The sequence below is a fragment of the Tenrec ecaudatus genome, chromosome 3 (genome assembly GCF_050624435.1).
Source record: "Tenrec ecaudatus isolate mTenEca1 chromosome 3, mTenEca1.hap1, whole genome shotgun sequence".
In the NCBI taxonomy this organism is placed as follows: Eukaryota; Metazoa; Chordata; class Mammalia; order Afrosoricida; family Tenrecidae; genus Tenrec; species Tenrec ecaudatus.
The window spans coordinates 153,575,060-153,597,699 of record NC_134532.1 but is presented as its reverse complement, the minus strand read 5'-3'; the positions used below and the strand labels follow the sequence as shown (position 1 = coordinate 153,597,699).

General features: G+C 38.4%; 1 protein-coding gene across 2 annotated transcripts in view; it reads left to right on the top strand.

Moving 5' to 3' along the window:
* The window catches only part of MOB1B (MOB kinase activator 1B), a 65,554-nt gene extending 42,914 nt beyond the window's left edge, over nucleotides 1-22,640 (top strand). For both annotated transcript variants that reach the window (XM_075544226.1, XM_075544225.1), the window contains exons 4-6: nucleotides 4,681-4,814; nucleotides 10,137-10,300; nucleotides 16,484-22,640. In XM_075544226.1, the coding sequence (XP_075400341.1) occupies nucleotides 4,681-4,814; nucleotides 10,137-10,300; nucleotides 16,484-16,561 (376 nt within the window). In that variant the 3' untranslated portion in view covers nucleotides 16,562-22,640. The remainder of the gene's footprint in view (nucleotides 1-4,680; nucleotides 4,815-10,136; nucleotides 10,301-16,483) is intronic.

The window sequence follows — 22,640 nt, the reverse complement described above, 5'->3', positions numbered from 1 at the left end:
TCCATACTACTATTGCCCTTGAGTTGATTCCAACTCGTAGTGACCCCATATAATGTTTCAGAGGGTATAATCTTTTACATGGCCAGTTAACCTGAACTTTCTACCATGGAGCCACTGGTGGGTTTGAACCACTAACCTTGTAAGTTAGCAGTCCAAGGCTTAACTTGACAGCGCCACCAGGGCTCCTTTTTATTATTTCGTAGTATTACCTAGTTAGTATTGCCTATCTTAGTCCTCAGAATGACTCCAATTAAAGTTTTTCTTTTCTAAGGATTAGGTCTTATTAAAATGAACGGTAGTCTGTCATCATTAAAGATACTCAATGTGCTTTTCACTTTCCTGGATACTGTAAAAAAGATTTAAATGATTTTGAATATCATTGGAATTAATTCCTAGCTTTTTGAGCCAACTTCTTTGAAAATTAAAAAAATTTTTTTTTTAAGGGTACAGAAAAGTTACCAGACTTGTATGGAGAAAATCCCAGAGTCCCAATTGTTAACATTTTACCATATTTGCTTCATTACCCTCTCTTTATAAGTATATTGATTACCATACCAAGAAGAATTGGTCAGTATTCAACCATTTCAAGATGTAATAACATGTGATCACGAATCGATGGTATTGGAGGTCCGCGATAAGAGGAAGAAGGCCAAGGACCTGGATTGACACAGTGGCTGCAACACTGATTGTGAGAACAGCACCAAACCAGGCAGTGCTTCGTTCTGTTGTGCATAGTGTCCCCGTGTGTTGGAACCAACTCGATGACATCTAACAATAGCTGCTAGTTAAAAAATTGTTTAATATTCACCTACATAGTAGATTACACTATGTAAAAAGGAATACAAAAATTAAAAGCATTTTTCATGTTCTCATTTACTAATACAATAGATTATAAAGATAGATCATAAATGAACTCATAAGGATAGTATGATGACTCTAATTTAAAGAGTCACCTACATGTATGAGCACACACACCTACAAGCTCACATTCATAACACACATGGAATCTGACTCTTAAGGATTAAGAATACAGCAGAGACATCAAAGTATATAAACCTAAACTGAACAGGCATTTAGTTTTTCAGTTTCCTCTAAAGTTACTTCTACCACTTAGCTTCTCTCTCTGACTCAGTTGTGCTTGTCTTTCTTTTTTTTAATCATTTTATTGGGGCTCACACAGCTCATCACAATCCATACATCCATCCATTGTGTAAAGCACATTTGTGCATTCGTTGCCCTCATCATTCTCAAAACATTTGCTCTCCACTTAAGTCCTTGGTATCAGCTTCTCATTTTCCCCTCTTTCCTCCCCATCCCCCCTCCCCCTTCATGAACACTTGATAATTTATAAATTATTATTATTTTATCATGTCTTACACTGTCCGATGTCTCCCTCCCTTCACCCACTTTTCGGTTGTCTGTCCCCCAGGGAGGATCTTTGTGATCGATTCCCCCTTTCTGCCCCTACCCTCCCTTAATCCTCCTGGTATCTTTACTCTCTTGTTGGCCCTGAGGGGTTTATCTATCCTGGGTTCCCTGTGTTGTCGGCTCTTAACCTGCAGCAGTGTGTATGCTCTGGTCTAATCTGATTTTTAAGGTAGAATTGAGGTCATGATAGTGGGGTGAAGAAAGCACCAAAGAACTAGAGGAAAGTTGTGTGTTTCATTGGTGCTATACTGCACCCTGACAGGCTTATCAAGAGTACTATCATTAACATCCCATACAAGCAAAATTTTGTTGCGCATCCTTGAGCAGCAGTTTTAGCAGCGGTTTGGCGAGGACTGCCAGAGAGGCTCAGGCCGGATTGAGAAGAGGGGTGGATATCATTATATTGTTTTGTGTTTCATTATTGATACATCTTGGCTGAAATCAGAGAATAACCAGAAAGTTGTTTACTTCTTTATATTGACTGTGAAGACATTGAACTCTGTGGATCAAGGCAAATTATGGGTAGCCTTGAGAAGAGTGGGAATTCCAAAACACTTCATTTTGCTCGTGTGAAACTTGTACATGGATCAAAAGGCAATTGTGTAAACAGAACAAGGGAATACTGCATAGTGCAAAATCAGGAGAAGTGTGAATCCAAGTGGTATCCTCTCACCATATGTATTCAGTCTGTGTACTGAGCAAATAATAAAATAAGCCGGATCATATGGAGAAGAATGTGACCTCAGAGTTGGAGGAAGGTTTATTCACAACCTGAGATATGCAGATGACAATTTTTGTTTGCTGAAAGTGAGGAGGGCTTTAAACACTTGCTGATGATCAAGGATTGCTGCCTTCAATATGGATTACAATCCAGTGTAAAGAACACCAAAATTTTCACAACTGAACCAATAGGTAACATCTTGATAAATTTGGAAAAGTTTGAAGTTGTTAAGGGTTTTGGCTCACTTGTATCCACAATCAGTTCCCATGGAAGCATCAGTCAAGAGATAATCTCTACTACATTAGACTTCTTTAAGGTTGAAAAGCAAGGATGTTACTTTGAGAACAAGGTATGCCTCACCCATGCCTTTTTTTTTTTTAAACACCATGGTATTTTCGGTTGCCTCATGTACTTGGGAAAGAAGACCAAGAAAGAATCTATGCTTTTGAATTATGATGCTGGTGAAGACTATTAAAGGTGCCATGGACTAGCAGAACAAACAAATCTGCCTTGGAAGAAGTACAGCCAGAATGTTCCTTTGAGGCAAGAATGACGAGACTTCTGTGTCTCAAGTTGTGTTAGTCTAGGTAGACTAGGGAAACAAATCCAGAGACACTCACATGTGTAAGAGAGAGCTTTATATATCAAAGAGTAGTTTTATATTGAGAAAACATCACAGCCCAGTTCAGATCAAGTCCATAAGTCTAATATTAACCCATATGTCTAATATTAATCTATCAACTCCTCTTCAGACTCAATCAACCCATGTAGTGACTCCAAATACAAGAAGATGACAGGTCAGTGGGTGGAAATTCTTGTGGATCCAGTAGCAGTGGAAGCATCTCGGTGTTGGCAGGGGTCTCCACGTGGCTCCTCCACCTACAGGGCTCTAGCACAGCTCCATGTGTCTTGTCAACAGGAATGTCTCACAGGGAGACCATGCGTTTAGCCTTCAGTGAGTTATTTTTCTCTGTCAAGCCTCCAAATCAGGCCATCAAGCTTCGACATGATTGAGAAGCTAGACTCCACCCCTATAACCCATTTAACAAGTTGCCACCAGATTATTTAACTAACACACAAGTACTTTAGTCATGTTATCTGAAGAGACCAGTCCCTGGAGAAGGACATCATGCTTGGTATAGTACAGGAACAGCGAAATAGTGGAAGTCCCTCGAGATGGATTGACTGAGTGGCTGCAACTATGGTCATACAGAATAATTGTGATTATTATGGAGCAGGTCGTGTTTCATTCTGTTGTATATAAGGTCACTATGAGTTGGAGCCGACTCAATGGCATTTTCCAACAACATCATGATTGCATAGTTGATTAATCTGATTGAAGAAGGTAGTAGAATTCTTCACATTCTTCATCACTGACTCTAGTAGTTGTTTAAATTTGTGCAGTTTAGTAGCCGGATTTCCTTGTAGATGTATAAACAGATATTACCCCATTACCGCTAGATAGTGTTGTACTTCATTAGAGACCTTGAAATGTTTTTGAAGATGAATGCAAAACCACTCCTCTTCAGTTTGTCATTCCCAGCGTAGTAAAATATATCTGATTCAACGTGCCCCAAACTAGGTAATTTCAGTTCTTTATCCATACCATTTTATTTTTAACTACTTCCAACTTTCCGACATTCATAATTCATATATTCATGTTCACTTACTAATGGTTATTTGAGCTATTCTCATTTGGAGTCAGGCCTATCAGCTAATGAAGGTCCCAACAGCTTGGCTCTTCCATGTCATTAATGTTGACTGTACTTTGAGAAGGCAACTCTTTCCCAATCATATTTTTAGTGTCTTCAAACCTGAGGGGTTCATCTTTTGCTGCTATATTTGATTGTCTTCCACTATTATTCATAAGTGACGAATTTTTCAGACGTGATCAGCGTTTTCCTTAGTTTGTCCTTGTTCTGTAAGTTCTGCTGGAACCCGTACACTTTGATTGACCCTGCTGGCCTTTGACATTGGCCAGGAGCACAGTCTCTAGCATCACAGCAACACGCAAGTGACTTACCACACCTGACAGGCTGATAGGTGATTTGTGAGTTCTTGGTTAATGCGCTTAAATCTTGAGCCACTCTCTTCATTCATCTTACTTTGAATCTTCCTCTTCTGTATACTTAACATTTAAAGCCCCAAGTTAAATATTTTTCAAGGGGGGAAAAAACCCTAAAACAATCATAAAGTTCAATTATGATCATCATCGTACCAAAAGGAACTTTTGTGGTACTTTATGATTCTAAATGTTACATGGTAGAAAGCTAAGTACGAAAATTAAGACATGTGAGGAGAGCATTGAAACACCAAAAATCAAAACTCTGAATATGCGGGTGTCTGCTTAGTCTGGATCATGATAAATTTAAAATAACCCATTGGCATTTCAAAATGCATCTCTATTGGAAGAGAACATTACTTAAAAAATATGTCTGTTTAAACCCTCATATACATATAAAAGTGCAATAGAAAAATATATATCATGTAGATGAGTACTAATCTGTGTAATTTGTGTCTCTCCATTGCAGGTATGAGTATCACTGGGCAGATGGGACAAACATCAAGAAGCCTATTAAGTGCTCTGCACCAAAGTATATTGATTACTTGATGACTTGGGTTCAGGACCAGTTGGATGATGAGACATTATTTCCATCAAAAATCGGTATAATTGAGATTCACTGTGCTTTATCTAATTTTATATGTGTCTAGCATTGTTCCCCCTTGAGTCCACCTTTCTACTTCAAGTGGAGTCTTTGTGTGTCATGTAGTTCCAGAAGTTCCTTTTTCCAGAGGTAAAGTAAGCAAATATCCTTTGGGAAATGGTAGTCCCTGCATTTAACATACTCCACAACTGATCCATAATTGTGACTCATCATTACCCTGTGTGGAGCCTCTGGAGCAGATATCCTTATATTTCTCCTGAGGAGCAGCCGGCGGGTTTGCACGGCCAACTTTGTGTTTTGTAGTCCAATGCTTACCTCAACTCCATGGCACCACCAGGCCTTATCTACTTAATACAGCATTTTAAGTACATCTTGAAAGGTAGATTTATTAGAAAATAATGATCTCCTGATTTAAGATAATAATTTTGTTAGATTTCTGATGTTTCCAATTAAAATATCACTGGTTGTATTATTAGTATCAGAGTAATATTCTTTGATTGATATTTGATACTTGATTCTTTTAAATATTAAAGGAAATTGTGACTATCAAATGAAGAAGAATAAATATAAAACCTTACTGTTTAAGTCCTTTCAGGAGTTCTATATAGAAAAAGGTATGGAGGCTACATCTCATTACTCTGTAACCCCTCTGGTTACTTCAGGGAGAAGGAGATGCCCACAGTGCCTCTTCTCAGCCATGCTGGTGGGCATGTCTCTCTGGTCCTTGGCCTTGCACCCAGTTGGTCCTTCGACCTCTGGTCTGCTTCAGCAAGTGCTCCTTCCACATATGTAAATGCTTAATGGGCACCTCACTGTGCAAGCCAATCTCTTGCCACAAGGCAGTCAATCATGTGTACTAATTCTGTGGGCGGGAAATCCCCTTGCTGTACCTGAGTCTCAGCATAGCAACTCTGATCTGCCTTAGGGTCTAAGAGCTGTGATCTCTGGTCTCAACTGACTGTGCTACCTTTGCCACTTTAGACAAGGCTCTTGCATGCCCTCTTTTGGTGGCTTTTCTTTCTTGATGGTCTCACAGGCTTGCGTTCCTGCTTCTAAAGTGGTTCTCTCATACCCAGAGTAATGATGAAGCTGACCAGTTGGTTCCCTCTGTAAGTGTTCCGCACGCTGTGTGCAGGGTCTCCTCCAGTCATTTAGTAGGAGTTACAAACACATGGATAGAAGGGCCATAGTAAGCAATTAACTACATCCCAACCTCACAAAGCATTTGCCAACTCAACTTTTTGCAGTTGTACAACTTGTGAACACCGTTACTCTTAATCGGTGTAAAATGCCCATCACCATTAACAGAAACTTGGTCTCTCTTTCCTTCTCCTCCTGACCCCTGTAACTACTTATAAACCTCTCTCTGTATACATTTATACTTTCATGTCCTTGTATATAAGTGATATCCTACAATATTTGTCCTTTTGTGATTAACTTATTTTACTTAGCATAATGTCTTCAAACTTGGTAATGGAGAATATTTAAGTCTCCCTTTCTGGTCTCAGCTTCTCAGCCATGTGGTCCCTTGGCCTCAGCCTCTATGAGCCAGGAAACCAGCCTGCTGTCTGTCTCATAGTCTTGGCATTACTCCTCTGTTCTGTTTCATGGTTTCCTTTCTTCTACCTGTGATCTTGACCTGACTCCTTTGCTCTGCCCTATTGTCTCTGTGTCACATCCTCTAGTGCTTCCAGTGTCGGCCTCCACTGCTTTAGACAGAGATCTCAAATGTGCCCCGTTGGTGGTGGTTCTTCCTTCACGGTCCTTGGGATTCCTTGTTTCTGAGATGGCTCATTCTTATGGCCAGGGAAGTGCCAACTAAAACTGACCAATCCATTCTGTTAGTGTTCACACACACCCTCTATTGCATCCACCCACCTAATCATTTGGTAGGAGTTACAAAGACAGGTGAGAAAAACTATATTAAGAAATTTTACTTCAAAAAAGAAATTTTACTTCACTACACTGTACCAGGATCCATACCAGATTATCATACTTAACAAGGAATTTTAATTGTGTATATTTTTAGTGTCCTATCGTTTTCATACAAGTTTCATTATGAACATTAAAGTAAACTTCTCTATAATTTAAACAAGAAGATCATCGGTATATGCAGGATAGTAACAAAAGGATATAGTGGATACTAGTATACAGTTGATCGCATCTGCTACATTCTCTTCCTTATTCAATGAGAAGGATTATTGAGTTTGTACCCAATCTTAAATTTCATTGGTAGTAAACAGAGTTTGAATTTGTGACCCATTAAGTGAATCTTACAGATTCTGAAATTATGCCATTTGGGAAAAAAGAAGATTTGAGGGATCGGTCCCCTTACATTGGCTTTAAGAGTACATCTTTCAAGAGAAAATTGTTTTCCTGTAGAGAGTTCATGTGTTCTTATCTTGTTCTATTTCTTACAACTCTGTTTTCTGTTACTTTCTTTGGAGATATTAAAATTTTGTTCATTTAATGATTAAAAAAACGTGCGACTATTTTTTAATATGTGTAGTGTTTGAAAGAAGGGTGTGATGGAGGATTCAGCAATATATGTAATTGTTGTATTATGGCCATTTAAGCAGATTTATTGAATGTTTTAATCATCTTGGGGCCTTGGTTATAAAAGAACTATTTTTTTTAGGACTGAATGACATAAACTTCATAGTGATTTTGGATGAGTGCCCACGCCTTTCTTTATCTTCCATAATTTGTACATTTAAAACTTTAAAAAATAAATTTAACTCAATTTCAGGCTTACATTAAATTTGTAATGATTATCCAAGAATTTCTTTATACCAATCATCTAGATCAATGGTTCTGAACTTGTGGGTCGTGACCCTTTGGGGGCGTTGAACAACCCTTTCACAGGGGTCACCCGATTCGTAACAGTAGCAAAATTACATTTATGAAGTAGTAACAAAAATAATTTTATGGTTGGGGGTCACCACAACATGAGGAGGAACTATATTAAAGGGTCCCGGCATTAGGAAGGTTGAGAACCACTGGTCTAGATTGTTACCTTGAAAATATTTTACCACATTTGCTTGATCTTTCCTCTCTCATATACACAATTCTGCACATACTCTCTTAATTTTTCACATCCTTACATTTTTTAAAGCAAAAGGAAATCTTTGGTTTTCATTTTAATTCACTTGAAGTGTCTTTGGCCCTCTCGCATCTGAATATGGATGCTTCAGTCTTACGTGGTCTCTCACAGCATTGACATTTTTTATGCTGTAGAATGTCTCTTCATTTTGGGCTTTCCTTTGTTTTTAACATGAGGGCAGGCTGTCTGGTGACTCTGAACCCAGTAAGACTAATTGGAGTCGCTAGATGATACAAATGATTAATATTCTCAACTACTAACCAAAACCTTCTACTAAATGGTTAGGCAAGACCAAACAACCATTTCAATGTGAACTAAGGGGCTAAGAATGGAGACCCAAAACCCATCTATAGACAAATGGGCATCTCCTCACAGAAGGGTCACAGGGACGGGACGAGTCAGACAGGGTGCAGTATAGCACCCATGGAACACACAATGTTCTTCTAGGTCTTTAATGCTGCCTCCCCTCCATACTCTTATGACCCCAGTTCTACTTTACAAATTCAACCAGACCAGAGCATGTACATTGGCACAGATAAGAGCTCTTGACAAATGGAATCCAGGACAGATGAACCCCTCAGGAACAATAATGGAAGTAGCAATACCATGAAGTGGGAGGACAAGGGGGAACCGATAGCAGTGATCGACGTATATTCCCCCAACCGGGGGATGAACTATAAAAACGTGGGTGAAGTGAGACAGTGGATGGTGTAAGATATGAAAATAAAAATAATTTATAAATTATCAAGAGTTCACGAGGGTGGGGGACGGAGGGTGAAAAGAGGAGATAATACCAAGGGCTCAAATAGAAAAATGTTTTGGAAATGATGATGGCAACATATGTACAAATGTGCTTGATACAATTGATGTATGGATTGTTGTAAGAGCCCCCAATAAAGTGATTTCATACAAATAAAACAAAAGGTTGGGCATTTCCAAGTCCCCCAGCCATGCCTCAGTAGAAAGGCCTGCTGGCCTACTTTTAAAACCAGCTCCTAAAACTGGTATATAGCTTGGCTTGGCTTACCTTACACAGGGAATCTCCATTTCGTGGATTGACCTGAGGACAAAGAAAATAAAAATGTCAGTATTTAACTCGTGCTTTAGCTAATTTGGGTCAAGTTATCCCTCTTAACCAAAGAGGTTAAAGTTTTAATTTTCTAGTTTTCTAATTTTTCAGTGCTATAAATGTGCGCTAATGGAAAAAACTGCACTCATTTGAGTGGAGACAGCAGTTAATTTTAGGGAAAATGTAGATCTGGAGTAGTAACAGAATAATTTCATCATATAAATATAAAAATCCATTACAACAATCTTAAATAAAACAATATGATTAACGTACTATCTGTGCTTAGCAAATATTTGCATTCCACTTGATGTTAGGAAACCTGAGGGTCTGAAGTTGAGTTATATATAGTTTTAGCTGGGTGCAGTGGTTAAAGCACTCAGCTGCTAACCACAACTTTTTTTTTTTTTTTTTTAAGTTCAGAAGCTCTGGCAACATAGTGGGTTAGCATTAGTATGCTAACCACAAAGCCAGTGGCTCAAGCACACCAGCCACTCCTTGGGAGAAATTTGAGGCTGTGGGACCCCATAAAGCTTTTAATAATTCTCAGAAACACAGAGACAGTCTCCTGTCCTTTAGGGTTGCTGTGAGGTGGAATTAATTAAATGGCCATGAGTTTGGATTTTTAGGAAAGCGGTGTTTTATATTTGAAGAAAGTTATTGTTCTGTGCTGTCAAACCATTGCTTACTCAGTGACGTGCTGTACGGTGGAACAAATCGCTGCACCATCTTCATGACTGTTTCAACCTATTTTTGCAGCCACTGTGTCATCTATCTTGAGATTGAGACTCTTCATTTTAGCCTATCCTCTTTACCAAGCATGATATCCTTCCTTGGGAACTTGTCCCTCCCGATGACATGTCTAAAGTATGTGAGTAAAGTCTAGGCATCTTTACTTCTAAGAAGCATTCTGGTTGTACTTCTAAGAAGCTTAAAAGGCTTTCATGAAGACTAGTTTTTATTCCATTGAAACTTTGGTTCATGATTCATTGAGAACTTCTGAAAGGTATATTGGGCATATAGAGGTGTGATTTCATATATACTTCATTTTACATCCTTGTATTTGTAATTTATGTTGCCATTTGTGGCAAATGCATATTATTTTATTGCCATCTTTTTATTAATAAAGGTTTTTTTTAATCTGTTTTTTAGGTGTCCCATTTCCAAAGAATTTCATGTCTGTGGCAAAAACTATACTCAAACGCCTGTTTAGGGTATATGCTCACATATATCATCAGCATTTTGAACCTGTGATCCAACTTCAGGAGGAAGCGCATCTCAATACATCTTTCAAGCACTTTATTTTTTTTGTCCAGGTGAGTGGATTAAGAGGTCTTCAGTGCTTAATGTAAGCATTTGCCTACAGATTTTGTTTTTAACAATTGTTTGGACATATAATTAATGTGCTACACAATTCAGTGGTTTAAATATGTTAAATAGAGTTGTGCAATCACTACCACCATCAATTTTAGAAATATTTCTCCGTTCTTGTACCCATTCATTACTCCCCAAACTCTCCTGCCATAATTCTAAGGAACGATTAATATAGTTACTGTGTCTGTAGATTTTCCTATACTGGGTTTCATATTCTAAAAATCATACCTTAAAAACCCAACAATGACAAAAAAAACCCCCAGAAAAACCTTAATCCAAAAGAAAGCAGAAGATAATTGGAACCAGAACAAATGAAAAATTGGTCAAAAGGGAAAACAAAAACATTTTAAATGTTAACCTAAGTGGATCTGCAATAACTCATTTTCCAATGCACTGTGTGCAGGCCAGAGTAGTCACACCGCTGGTCCGTGGTCCCAGGGATTTCACTGGAGACTTAAGGTGCGAGGGGACTCTCTGAATGGATTTTCAGCACTTACTGTCATCCATAGCTGCCTCTGAATTTAGATTTTATTATGTACAATCCTGGAACCATGTGAACTGGTGTGTTTTCTTCTGTGCAGACTTGGCCAACACCTTACTTCAATGACTGCTTGTTTTAAGACAGTCCTTTAAGATCATAGATACTTGTTCTTTTTTTTTTCTTTTCTTTTTAAATCATTTTATTGGGGGCTCATACAACTCATCCCAATCCATTCATCCATCCATTGTGTCAAACACATTTGTACATTTGTTGCCACCATCATTCTCAAAACACTATCTTTCTACTTGAGCCCTTGGCATAGATACTTATTCCTTCTGATTGCCGGCCCCCATCTGATTTCCTTACAACACTTTGCGTTCATATCGTCTTTGATCACTTCATAATAGCATATGTTGAGCAAGGGTACCTCATAAGAATCGATTGCATTTAGATCAGGTCACTGTGGGGGTAGAATTTGCCATAATTCTATCTAGTTTGCATACTCTTCTAAATTAACCATGAGAAAGACTTATCCTTTTGTTCTAATTGCATGTATCTCCAAGAATGTGACATGTAATTCTAAAATGGACCTGAGAGGTCTTACTCTGGATTTATTTCAGTTCACAGGCCATAATGGAAGGACTGAATAAGGAACCTGACTAGTGACGTGGAGTTTAATTTGTAACTCTCTTCTAACTCCTCTTATCCCCCTCCTAAAATACAGTAATTAGTATAACATAGCATAATAGCATAGTTTTGGCCTTTTTTAACTCACTCTATCTCAAAATGGACTTTGAATATCACACTCTTATGCCTTCTTTTAAAAATCTCATTCTAGAATTTTTTTCAGGTAGATGCTACCCATTATGTGTCACGGTGTGTTAGTCTGGGTTAACTAGAGAAACAAATTCAGAGACACTCGTGTGTAATAGTGAACTTTATATAAAAGAGTAATTGTATATTAAGAAAACATCCTAGCCCAGTCCAGATCAAGTCAATTAAGTCCAGTATTAGCCCAAATGTCAGATACCAGTCTATAAATTCCTCCCCAGACTCACAGAACACATGGCAATGAAGCCAAATGCTGGAAGATCACAGGCCAGTGGGTGGAAAGTCTTGTGGATCCAGTGACAGTGGAAGCATTTCAGCGCTGGCTTGGGTCTCCATTTGGCTCCTCCAACTCCAGGGTTCTGACTCCATTAGCATAGCTCCATGTGGCTTGTCAACATGAATGTATAGTAGAGAGTCTGTGTGTCTTGCCTCCAGGGTTGAAAACAGGAGTTCCCAGAATCCTCAGGAGACGGCCATTCCCATATGGAGTCATTATTGGCTATGACCTGATTGACAGGCTAGACTCCACCCCTTCACAAGTTGACAGGAGGTTGTGTAACTGCCACATAAGGAAACAAGTGTCCAAAGGAGTACTTTATTCTAGAATCCATTAGTCTTTGATACGGTTTCCTAGTTGAACTATTAATTTCACCTGTTTGGTTTAGTCATCATTGAATTGAACTTAGAGACTAAGAGTGCCTATAATATTAGAGAAGCAGCAAGCAGAGATTAAAAAGAGTTGGGAATGAATGAGCTAACTAGCTTTTAATTTTTTAATGGTGGTAAAGAGGAGAGGGGTAAAGAGGGAGAAGAAGTCTAAGGCTTGAATCTCTTGTGGGCTTCTGGAGATATGTTTAGAATTGTCAAAACTGTTCCTCCAACAGTTAGTTTACTAGGCTGTCCCATGTAGAGGCACTTACAGAGGCAAAAGTAGTCTTAATGTTTGCATACATGCTGTGATCTAAGAACATATGATTGCTACAGTCAGGTTTTGGTGGTTATAGAGAGGATATTTTCCTATCTGGCTGTTAGTTTTACCTTTATGAGCCCACTGTAGAGTATATTTTCTTAGTAGAGGCTTGATATATATAGCATAACATCTGCTCCTATTTATGTCTCAGAACACGGAGCTCTTTAAAAGTAGGTGCATTCATTATACAGCTTGTTCTTTCATTAGGCAAGAGGGCCCTCTGTCTAAAACACCACAATTTAGGGGATCCTGCCCTGGGTCAGTCCCTGGGGAAGGACATCATGCTTGGTAAAGTAGAGGGACAATGAAAATTAGGAAGGCCCTCAATGAGATGGATTGACACAGTGGCTGCATCAACGGGCTCAAGCATAGGAACGGTTGTGAGGATGGTGCAGGACCAGGTGGTGCTTTGTGCTGTTGTTCCCAGGGCTGCTATGGGTTGGAATGGACTCCATGCACCCAACAACAGCCCTAAGGTATATCTACCCAGACCCCTTCTGGTGCACTCTTGGGTACCTGTGATCCCAGAATTCATTGTGCACATGGCCCTAAGTCCAGAAATCAGGATCTGCACAGATTTTCCCTTCTCTCAAGTGTAGGTCACAGCTGCACATCTCCTAGTAAGGGCCTGAAGGACAGATAAGTGACAGTTTTTGTGGGAACATGTGGACATGTGGATGTCCCCTTGAGGTGTGGGATGGAGCTGGAGATGGAAAGAGTAGGAAGGTGCGTGTGCTGAAGGTCAGAGACCTGGAGCTGACTCTCCTTATGTTGGTGCTTTTCAGTACAAACTCCACAGAATTCTAAATTTGAATCTGCTTTCCCGGTCATGATGAAAGTGTGTTTGTTAGGTTAGGAGAATATATATTTTAATAACTTAATGGCTCAATGTATAATTTAAATGCTTAATCATGATATTCTATATTGGTGTTTTTGACTCTATAGCTGGAGAAAGAGGGAGCTTTCTACTTGTGTTAAAAGTTTCCTTCTCAGAAAGCCATGGGGCAGCTCTTCCCTGCCCTGTAGGGTTGCTGTGAGTCGGCATTGATTAGATGGCAGTGAGTGATGACTTTGTAAGATCCACCTGTCACTCCGCCAGAGAAAGGGCCAGCTGCTCCCATGAGGATGACACCTTCAGAAACTGCTGTAGGGTTGTTGTGAGTCAGAATCAACTCAATGCAGGGGGTAGTTGCTGTGCCTTTTCTGCTGCTGCTGTTGCTGCAGAGGTGGATAGTCCTGGGGGCTAGGCATTGGGGTACTAACTGCAAGGTCAGAGTTTAAACCAACCAGCTGCTCTTGAGAGAAAGAGGAAGATATATGCTCCTTTAAAGGGTTACGGTCTCAGAAATTCTATATAGGGTCATTATAAGTCAAACTTGACTGAGTGGCAGTAGGTTTTAGGAAAGGTAGTAAATCCCAAGTACTCGATGGTAACACTTGAAAAGGAGTGGCAACTAAGAATTTCTCGACCGTGGCGGATTATCACACATAAGAAACACATACTTTCCCAGGGCAGAATATCGAAAGATAAATACATACTCACCCAAGTCCATTACGACTCAAACCAAAAACATTCAATGAAGTGGAGATGTTTCTGACTCAAAGTGACCCCTGTTCTCCAATCCAAACTAGGAGTTGAAGGGCCAGTCTTTCTCCTGGGACTAGTGCACAGCCCAGTGGGTAACCACTACACCAATAGGGCAGAGTGACCCTATTGGAAAGAGTGCAAAAGCTCCTGAATTTATAAATGTTTGTTGGAACAGACAGCCTCCTCTTTTTCCCATGGGTTTGATCCATCGACCTTGAGGTTAGCAGCCACTGCACCACCAGGGTTCTCCCACCCCCATGATGATCCTACATGTGTGCACTTCCTTTCTCCCTTCCCCTCTCCCTTCCTTAGTGCCCTCCCTCCCTTCCACTTTAGGCGGAGGTTTACAGTTTAGATCGTTAACTTAGTGATCTTAAAAAAAAAAAAAAAAGAGTCTTGCAATTTATAGTGTAGGGGAAATCTATTTAAAATTGAACTTTAGAATGAAAGTTCTGAGGGAGTATAAATTAAATCAAGGCTTTCTTGCTTGAGCTTTTGTTGTTGCCACTGAGTTGATTCCAACTCACGATGACCCCATGAGTTATAGGGTAGAACCACTTAGTTGTAATCTTTATGGTAGATTACCAGGCCTTGTCTTCAACAGGATAGCCGGGTGACTTTGAGCCCCCAATATTTAGGTTAGCAGTCAAGTACAAATGTTTGTGCTACTCAGGGACCTTAGAGGATCTTAATTTAAATATGTGATCATCCCTATCCCCAAACTGTCCCTGTGGGTTTCTGATAATAACTCTTTTTAAAAAAAATCATTTTATTGGGGGCTCGTACAATTCTTTTTTTAAACAATTTATTAGGGGCTCATACAACTCTTATCACAGTCCATACATATACATACATCAATTGTATAAAGCACATCTGTACATTCTCTGCCCTAATCATTTTCTTTTTTTTCTCTCCTCTTTTCTTTTTTTACATTCTATTAGGGACTCATACAACTCTTATCACAATCCATACATATACATACATCAATTGTATAAAGCACATCCATACATTCCCTGCCCCAATCATTCTCAAGGCATTTGCTCTCCACTTAAGCCCTTTGCATCAGGTCCTCTTTTTTTTTTCCCTCCCTCCCCACTACCCCCTCCCTCATGTGCCCTTGGTAATTTATACATCGTTATTTTGTCATATCTTGCCCTATCCGGAGTCTCCCTTCCCCCCCTTCTCTGCCGTCCCTCTCCCAGGGAGGAGGTCACATGTGGATCCTTGTAATCAGTTCCCCTTTTCCAACCCACTCACCCTCCACTCTCCCAGCATCGCCCCTCACACCCTTGGTCCTGAAGGTATCATCCACCCTGGATTCCCTGTGCCTCCAGCCCTCATATGTACCAGTGGCTCGTACAATTCTTAACACAATCCATAATACATCCATTGTGTCAAGCGCATCTGTACATTTGTTGCCATCATTCTCAAAACACTTGCCTTCCACTTGAGCTCTTAATATCAGCTGCTCTGTTTCCCCCTCCCTCCACACTCCCCCTACCTCATGAACCCTTCATAATTCATAAATTGTTATTATTTTGTCATATGTTACACTGTCCAACGTCTCCCCCTGCCCACTTTTCTGCTGTCCATCCCCCAGGGAGGAGACTATACGTAGATTCTTGTAATCAGTTCCCCCTTTCTACCCCACATTCCCTCCACCCTCCAGGCATCGCCACTCTCACCACTGGTCCTGAAGGAGTCATCTGTCCTGGATTTCCTGCTGACAGTAACTCTTAATGGGTGTAGAAATCCCTACCTTTCTCCCTAGTGGTCACCTATTACTCTCATACTTCATAATTTCATATATGTTTGCTAATAATCAGGCGCTTAAGTAATGCTGAAGTCTGCCTGGTTGGTTTTTTGGTTTTTTTCCCCCAGTTTTGGTCACTGCTTAGTTGACTTTAAGTGATCCCCAGATTGTTCCTTTTCAAATAGCCTAGTGGTGAGATCAGTCACAGCAGCAACTGCTGTTTGAGTGTTTTCCTTGTGCCAGACATTATGTGAATTGGTTTACATACAATATCACCTTTAGTTCTCACAACTTTCTAAAGTGGAGAGATCTATACGAGTACTACAGGTGAAAAAAACAACAGGAGTAGCTAAGTGATTCTCTTACAGAGAAACAAGTAAAAAATCAAATCTATGTTTATTTAATTCATAAGGTAATGAACTTACAAGTGTTAATAGATATCTGCTGTGGAACAAGATGTAAATAATGTCTTGCTATTTTTTTCTTCATCTGTCATGCATAGGAATTCAACCTTATTGATAGAAGGGAGCTTGCACCACTCCAAGAACTGATTGAAAAACTCACCTCAAAGGACAGATAAAAGGATGCTGAGCTGTGCAAATTGTTCCTCGAATGGAGCTGTGTGGAATATATTGGGGTTTTGTTGTTTTTTTTAATCTGGGCTCTTTTTGTGTTAAATTTAAAGGGCTTGTTCGGGTTCTTTTTTCTTTATTCTGAATTAATGAAATCATATTCTATCGCTAGAGGCAACCAGGAACCACTGATAAAGGTACATTTTTTCTGAGGGGTGTGATACCTTTTGTTTACCTGAGGAGTTTTCTCTGATAATGTGTGTTGAAAGAAAATACTTAAAGATGGAACTGCTGATGGATGGGGTTCTGTGTTGTGTAAGTTGTGACCCATTTATGAAGTTCTCAAAAGATTGATGTTTTTAAGTGCCTTGGCAGGCTCACTTCTGAGGTGCACAGACACAGAATTGAACAGGGCTCAAAACAATATGAGCATGCCCAGGGCACTTACTGATGCATGTTTTAAAGTATCTATGATAAAAGCCATAGTTTGCCTAAATTGGTGATCTCTAGCTTTTACTACATTGAAGAAACATAATTTCTAAAGGTGTGCATGTAGAACATAAAAATATTAGTATTTCCTATTTATTTTTTATAGTGATGGTAATATATTCTGTTCTACAGATGCTTAGAGTTCTACAAGCAGGTCTTTTTCCATCTCTTGATATCTGTGATATTGAAAATTGAGGATGTTGGGGTGCAGTATTGTATTGCATTTCCACTCCTCTACATGTTAACTGTACTGTAGGTGTAAAAAATTCAGGTTATCTATAGGATTGCCATCTTCAGAGGTGATGCTGAACTGTGAGGTTTCTTAGTAATTGCCAAATGAGCCATAAGTCGACAAATTCCTTCTGAGGAGACGAGTGTGTGTTTGATGGAGAGGGTTAGTTTGTGTGGGGAGAGGGGTAAAAGGTGGGATTAAATAGGAGGGGTTCATATTCACGAAAGTCCTTTTTTAAGACCCCTTGATTAGAATGGCATGAAGATTGTAGCTAATGCTCATTAAGGAGGTCTTGAAGACTTCCTTTTAGGAATGAACTTCTATGAGAAGTTAAAATAGATTTTTAATTTTTAGTTGATTGCTGTTGAGTTGATTCTAACTGATGGCACCCCTGTGTGTGCAGAGTAGAACTGCTCCATAGGATTTTCAAGGCCGTGACCTCTCAGAAGCAGATCACCGAGCTGGTCTTCCAAGGTGCCTCTGGGTCGATTTGAACTGCCAACTTTTGGACTAGTTGTTGAGTACTTAACCATTTGCACCACCCAACCTAACCATTAAAAATGGAACTTCAGACAATTGGGGGACACTGATCACTTTTCAGTATATCCATTCAGTGAATGGAGCTGGTGTTCGCCTATCATTTTAAAATGATAAATTACATTATTTGTTTCTTATAGGTCCAGTTTGAAGCATTTGACTTCTTATCATCTCATTGTGAAAGGAAATCTTTTCCTTTGCAGTGATATGAAATCACCATAAGCTAATTCAGTATTTATTAATTTTTGAATTGTATTTGCCTGCCTTTCTAGTGAATTATCTCCAGTAACAAATTCAGACATTTAGTTTTAAAAATAAAATATTAGCATTTCACTTTTATTTAATCTTCAAAAATGGTTTGATTTTAATTTTTTCATTTCTTATAAAATATGTGTCTTTCAATTAGATTTTTTGGTAGACTAGAAATGGTTGCTTTGAAATTAAATAGCAGTGATATGATTTAACACCATTAAAATTATCACTAGGAATTGCTTTCTTCATTTCATTTCTAGCCATCATTAAGAACCACTAGTAGAAAGGATCAGGAGAACTCTTGACACGGCAGATGTAGTGAGCTTTCATTGGTAATGATGATTTCTAAATTACAGTGAGAGCTAGCTGGGTTCTTTAAAACAAATCTCTTAAGCTTCATATAGATAATGTTGACCACTATAAGTTGAAAGGAGTTAAATGATTTTTAGTTCTAGCTACATAAGAAAATGAAGCACATTATTCAAATTGTTTTCCACACTGCATTTGACTTCATATAACCTAATAACATAGGGATTGCAATAGCTGAGTACAGAGAGAATCATGGAAAATTGTTCTTGCTCTTGTAAGCCTTATATTAAAGTGTAAAAATAGGGAAATATTTCCATAAATTAATATTTAGGAGTAGGACGTCCTTTCCCAATATTTGTAGACAGGTGTCTGTTATCACTGTGCCAGAATCTCAGGTGCCTACTTCCAAGTGCTCATTTAATCAGAGTTATGGTATGTGTGTATGTATGGTAGCCAGAGTATAGGAGGGGCCTGACGGTGTACATGGTATTACACAGCTATGTCAAGGGAAAAACACACTCAGAACATATGATCAATCACATTTGCTTTGATTTGGATGTTTCCCAACAAATTTACTAGGATGCTCTCTATAAAATAAAAGATCAAAGTTTGATTTTGCAGCAGATATTACTTAAAAATAATCTATTGGCTACTCCTCAGATCTCCTTGTTTAGGTTATAAGGAATCAAGATAATTATTTTCCCACTGTTCTTCATAAAGGTATATAAAATAGATATTGAGTTTTCTCATCCTCTGATAAAAGCATCTTTTAAAAATAAGTAGTAAGTTAACACAATTTTTCTGTCACTTGAAATAATGCTTTGATTACATGTTGATATGAAACAAATGTCAGAATTACTTTAAATGATGGAGTACTACTGGTGGTAGAGAGAAATTAAAAAGAGGAAGAGTGAAAATCTCTTGGTTAGCAGTAGATGGTGCTGCTGGCTTTAATTTGCTGACTTGGTCAGTTTTCCCCCCAAAGTCATTCAATTACCCTAAAACAGGAAATGAGTGTGAGCTGGCATATATTTTGAAGGTCAATTTACCTTAAACAGAAATATTTTAGATGGCTATCTCTACAACTTTTCCTTGTATTTGTCCTGTGTAAATTCTAAATGGTCAGAATAAAATGTATTAGGTAGAAGGTACATTGACTGTACATCTCAAATCTCTGAGTGATGCTTGTCGTATCAGAAAAGAGAAAGCACGACAGTTTCTTTTATGCAGAAAATAGAAATGATGTGGATGAAAATACTTTACATATAATCACCCAACCACATTTTATTACGTACTAGCATTTTCTATGCTTATGGGAAAATAGCAATGTGACGCATTTCTTTTATACCCTCCTCTGGTCCCTCTCTGAGAGAGGTTCTGATAACCACCAAATGATAGAAATTCATGAAAATTTTTAATTAACTTTTTGTTTCTCTTCATGAATTTTTGAAGCGCCCTCATTGAAACGAAGATATAATCAAGCTGTAGGACTTTCTTTTGAAATAAATACATCATACCTTAAACATCCACATGAGAGTTGATCTTCCCATCTGTTCTTTTCAGGACACTGCTTATTTCTGAAAAAGTGTAACGCCTTGAGAATGTTAGCTTGTGACTATGCAACAAAGCTAATCTCATAATTTTATTTGCGGCATTTTAAGTTGACTTTATTCACCAGGGCAGCTCTGACGTGTCTGTTTTACAAAAACGAAATCATGAGAACAGTTCAATAGCATGCTCCTTAGATTCTGAATTTGAAGGAAAAAATGGTTTAAGCATTAGTAGCATCGTTGAGTCTGGGAATAGGTTCCTGTCACTGTGTTAAAGTGGGCATATCATTTGGATGTATTGGTTATATTTTAAATTAAGTTTTATTATCTTACAGTTGAATATAATTTTAAAAATCAAGGACTTTCTCTAGGAACTTTTCTCTTTTTAATCCTTTGCCTAAAAACATTTGAATTCTATCTTGACTACTATAGGATCATTTTGACAGAGGACATACTGTGGAAAAATAGATTTATTATTTAAGTTAACAGCTTAAAGAAACAACATTCTTTACCTCCCTTATCTGTATTTCCTGTGGAATTTTACATTTTTTAAATGTCTTTTGAGAAGATGTGGGACCAGAATATATTTGTAATGTGAAAATGTGATGGCATACCAACAAGAAAACTTATTTTACTTTGAAACTTAACTCTAGGGTATTAAGGATATGTCAGTTCTTAAAAACACTATGCGAGATCTGTACTTTAAGGACCACTAATGAAATAATGGTCTGTGTTTTGGCATAATGTTAATATTTACCAGCAGAATCACTGCTGTTCACGTGTCAGTTTAATGATATTTAAGACCATAAGATATAACAAAAATTCTGACTGCAGATGATTTGGATTTTTAAGGCTTTTCCTCAAAAGCTTAGCAGAGAAGTCAGTAACAATTTTCATCTGAAGTGTGATATTACAGATTTGAATTTTAGAAAAGTCATTCTGCAAGCCTTGCGGAAGATGGATCAGAAGAGGGAAAGAAAAGGGAGGAACAAGTGAGGTTTGCGGCAGCGGGTGGAGAGGGAAATCACAGTAAACCCAGCAGAGTTGCAACTCCGCACAACCGCCTTGTTTTCTGGCCTTTGATGGACTCTGTCATGTTTCTATTGCTAGTTTTAGTGGGAAATATTTGTGCTTTCCTTCTCTGACTGGTTGTAACAAAACTAGATTGGGTTTTAGCAGGTTCCTACTTTTACAGGTTTTACGGCATAAAACTGATAACTGTCCTGATACTTAGCAAGTTTTGACAAAAGAGAAAAAATACAGATGAAAATACTTAGCACTTTCAGCTTCACAGCATGATAGGAGTTTCTTTTTCTCCATAAAGCACTCTGTAATGGAAACACTTTGGGCAATAGTTTTCAAACATCGTAAAATCACTGGCCTTTTTTTTGGAGGATAGTTTTCAAACATCGTAAAATCCTCACCTCCTCCCTGGAGGTAAAATGTCTTCTTTCAGCTGTTGACTTTCTCATTCCTGTTCCCCTCCTCCCCACTCCACCATCACCACCACCACCACTTTGAAAACAAAACAGGTTGATTCTTTCAGTCTCAAGGTGAATGATTCTAAAGTACAGCCAATCTTTGAGCAACATGGGTCTGAGTGTGTGTCACATGGCACTCTAAGTGGATACTTGTGTAATACTGGCAACACTGGAGCTCATGAAATAGCAGGCAGAAAAAGAGAAGAAAGTGTTTGTATACATGGGCATGGTTCAAACCTGCGTTCCAGGGTCCACTGTAAAACCTATGTGGAGCCGGGCTGTATGGGAGCTAGGCAATCCTAACCGTGTAAGGGTCCTGTCAGTAATAGAGATTTCATTGGGAGATGCAGTTTTTGTTATATTTGTTTTGATTGGTGGCTTTCTTTCAAGTGGGTCACTGAAGCTGAGTTTGTTAGTAATCTCTTTTGTTAATATTTAATTTCATATATTTTAATATTCTTCCAGGTGGGTGTTTCTTCCAGTTTTGCACACTTCTCCAGTTTTCTTGGGTTTTGAAATATTTAATTGTTTAGGTTGTAAAATAGTGCTTTTTATTTTCAGAACACCTTTTCCATATATTGTTCTTCAGAGATGACTATTTTTAGGGGCAATAATTTTTACAGTCACTAAAGTGAACTTGTTATTTTTGTACACGCATAAATGGGGTGATGGGGGCACTAATCACGCCTCTAGAGAACACTTATTTTTGTTTGAGCTTTTCCTCTACATTTGTTACTTAAAAATTACCATTGGCAACAGTGCCATCAAATCTAGGATGAGAGAAAATACAATAAATAGGAGAACACTTAGAATGAATAGGAATAATTTCTGATGACAAAAACAGGAGAAGACTGCCAATACCACATAATCCAAGCTTAACAGCAAAGCATATGGTGCAAGTACGGAAAAGAAGGCCCATGGGTGGCCATCCTGCATTCATGGACATAGACAATTCTCTTGATATTAAAGCAGGGAAAAGGAAACAACGCGAGATGCTACATTTTAACGTAGCTGTGCCAAGATTACTCAAATTATAGTTATTGTTTAAAGTTTACTTTAAGAGGGGATTCTGAATGTCAGAAAAAATCTGTAATATGTTTCATTTGAGAGATGTAAATAATGTATACAGACTTGTATGTGATGGTATGGGAAATATTTAAATTTTAGGGTTTTTTTTTAAAGATCAAACTGAATGATGTTTATAAAAAAATAATAAATTGATATGTTTGGCCACGAA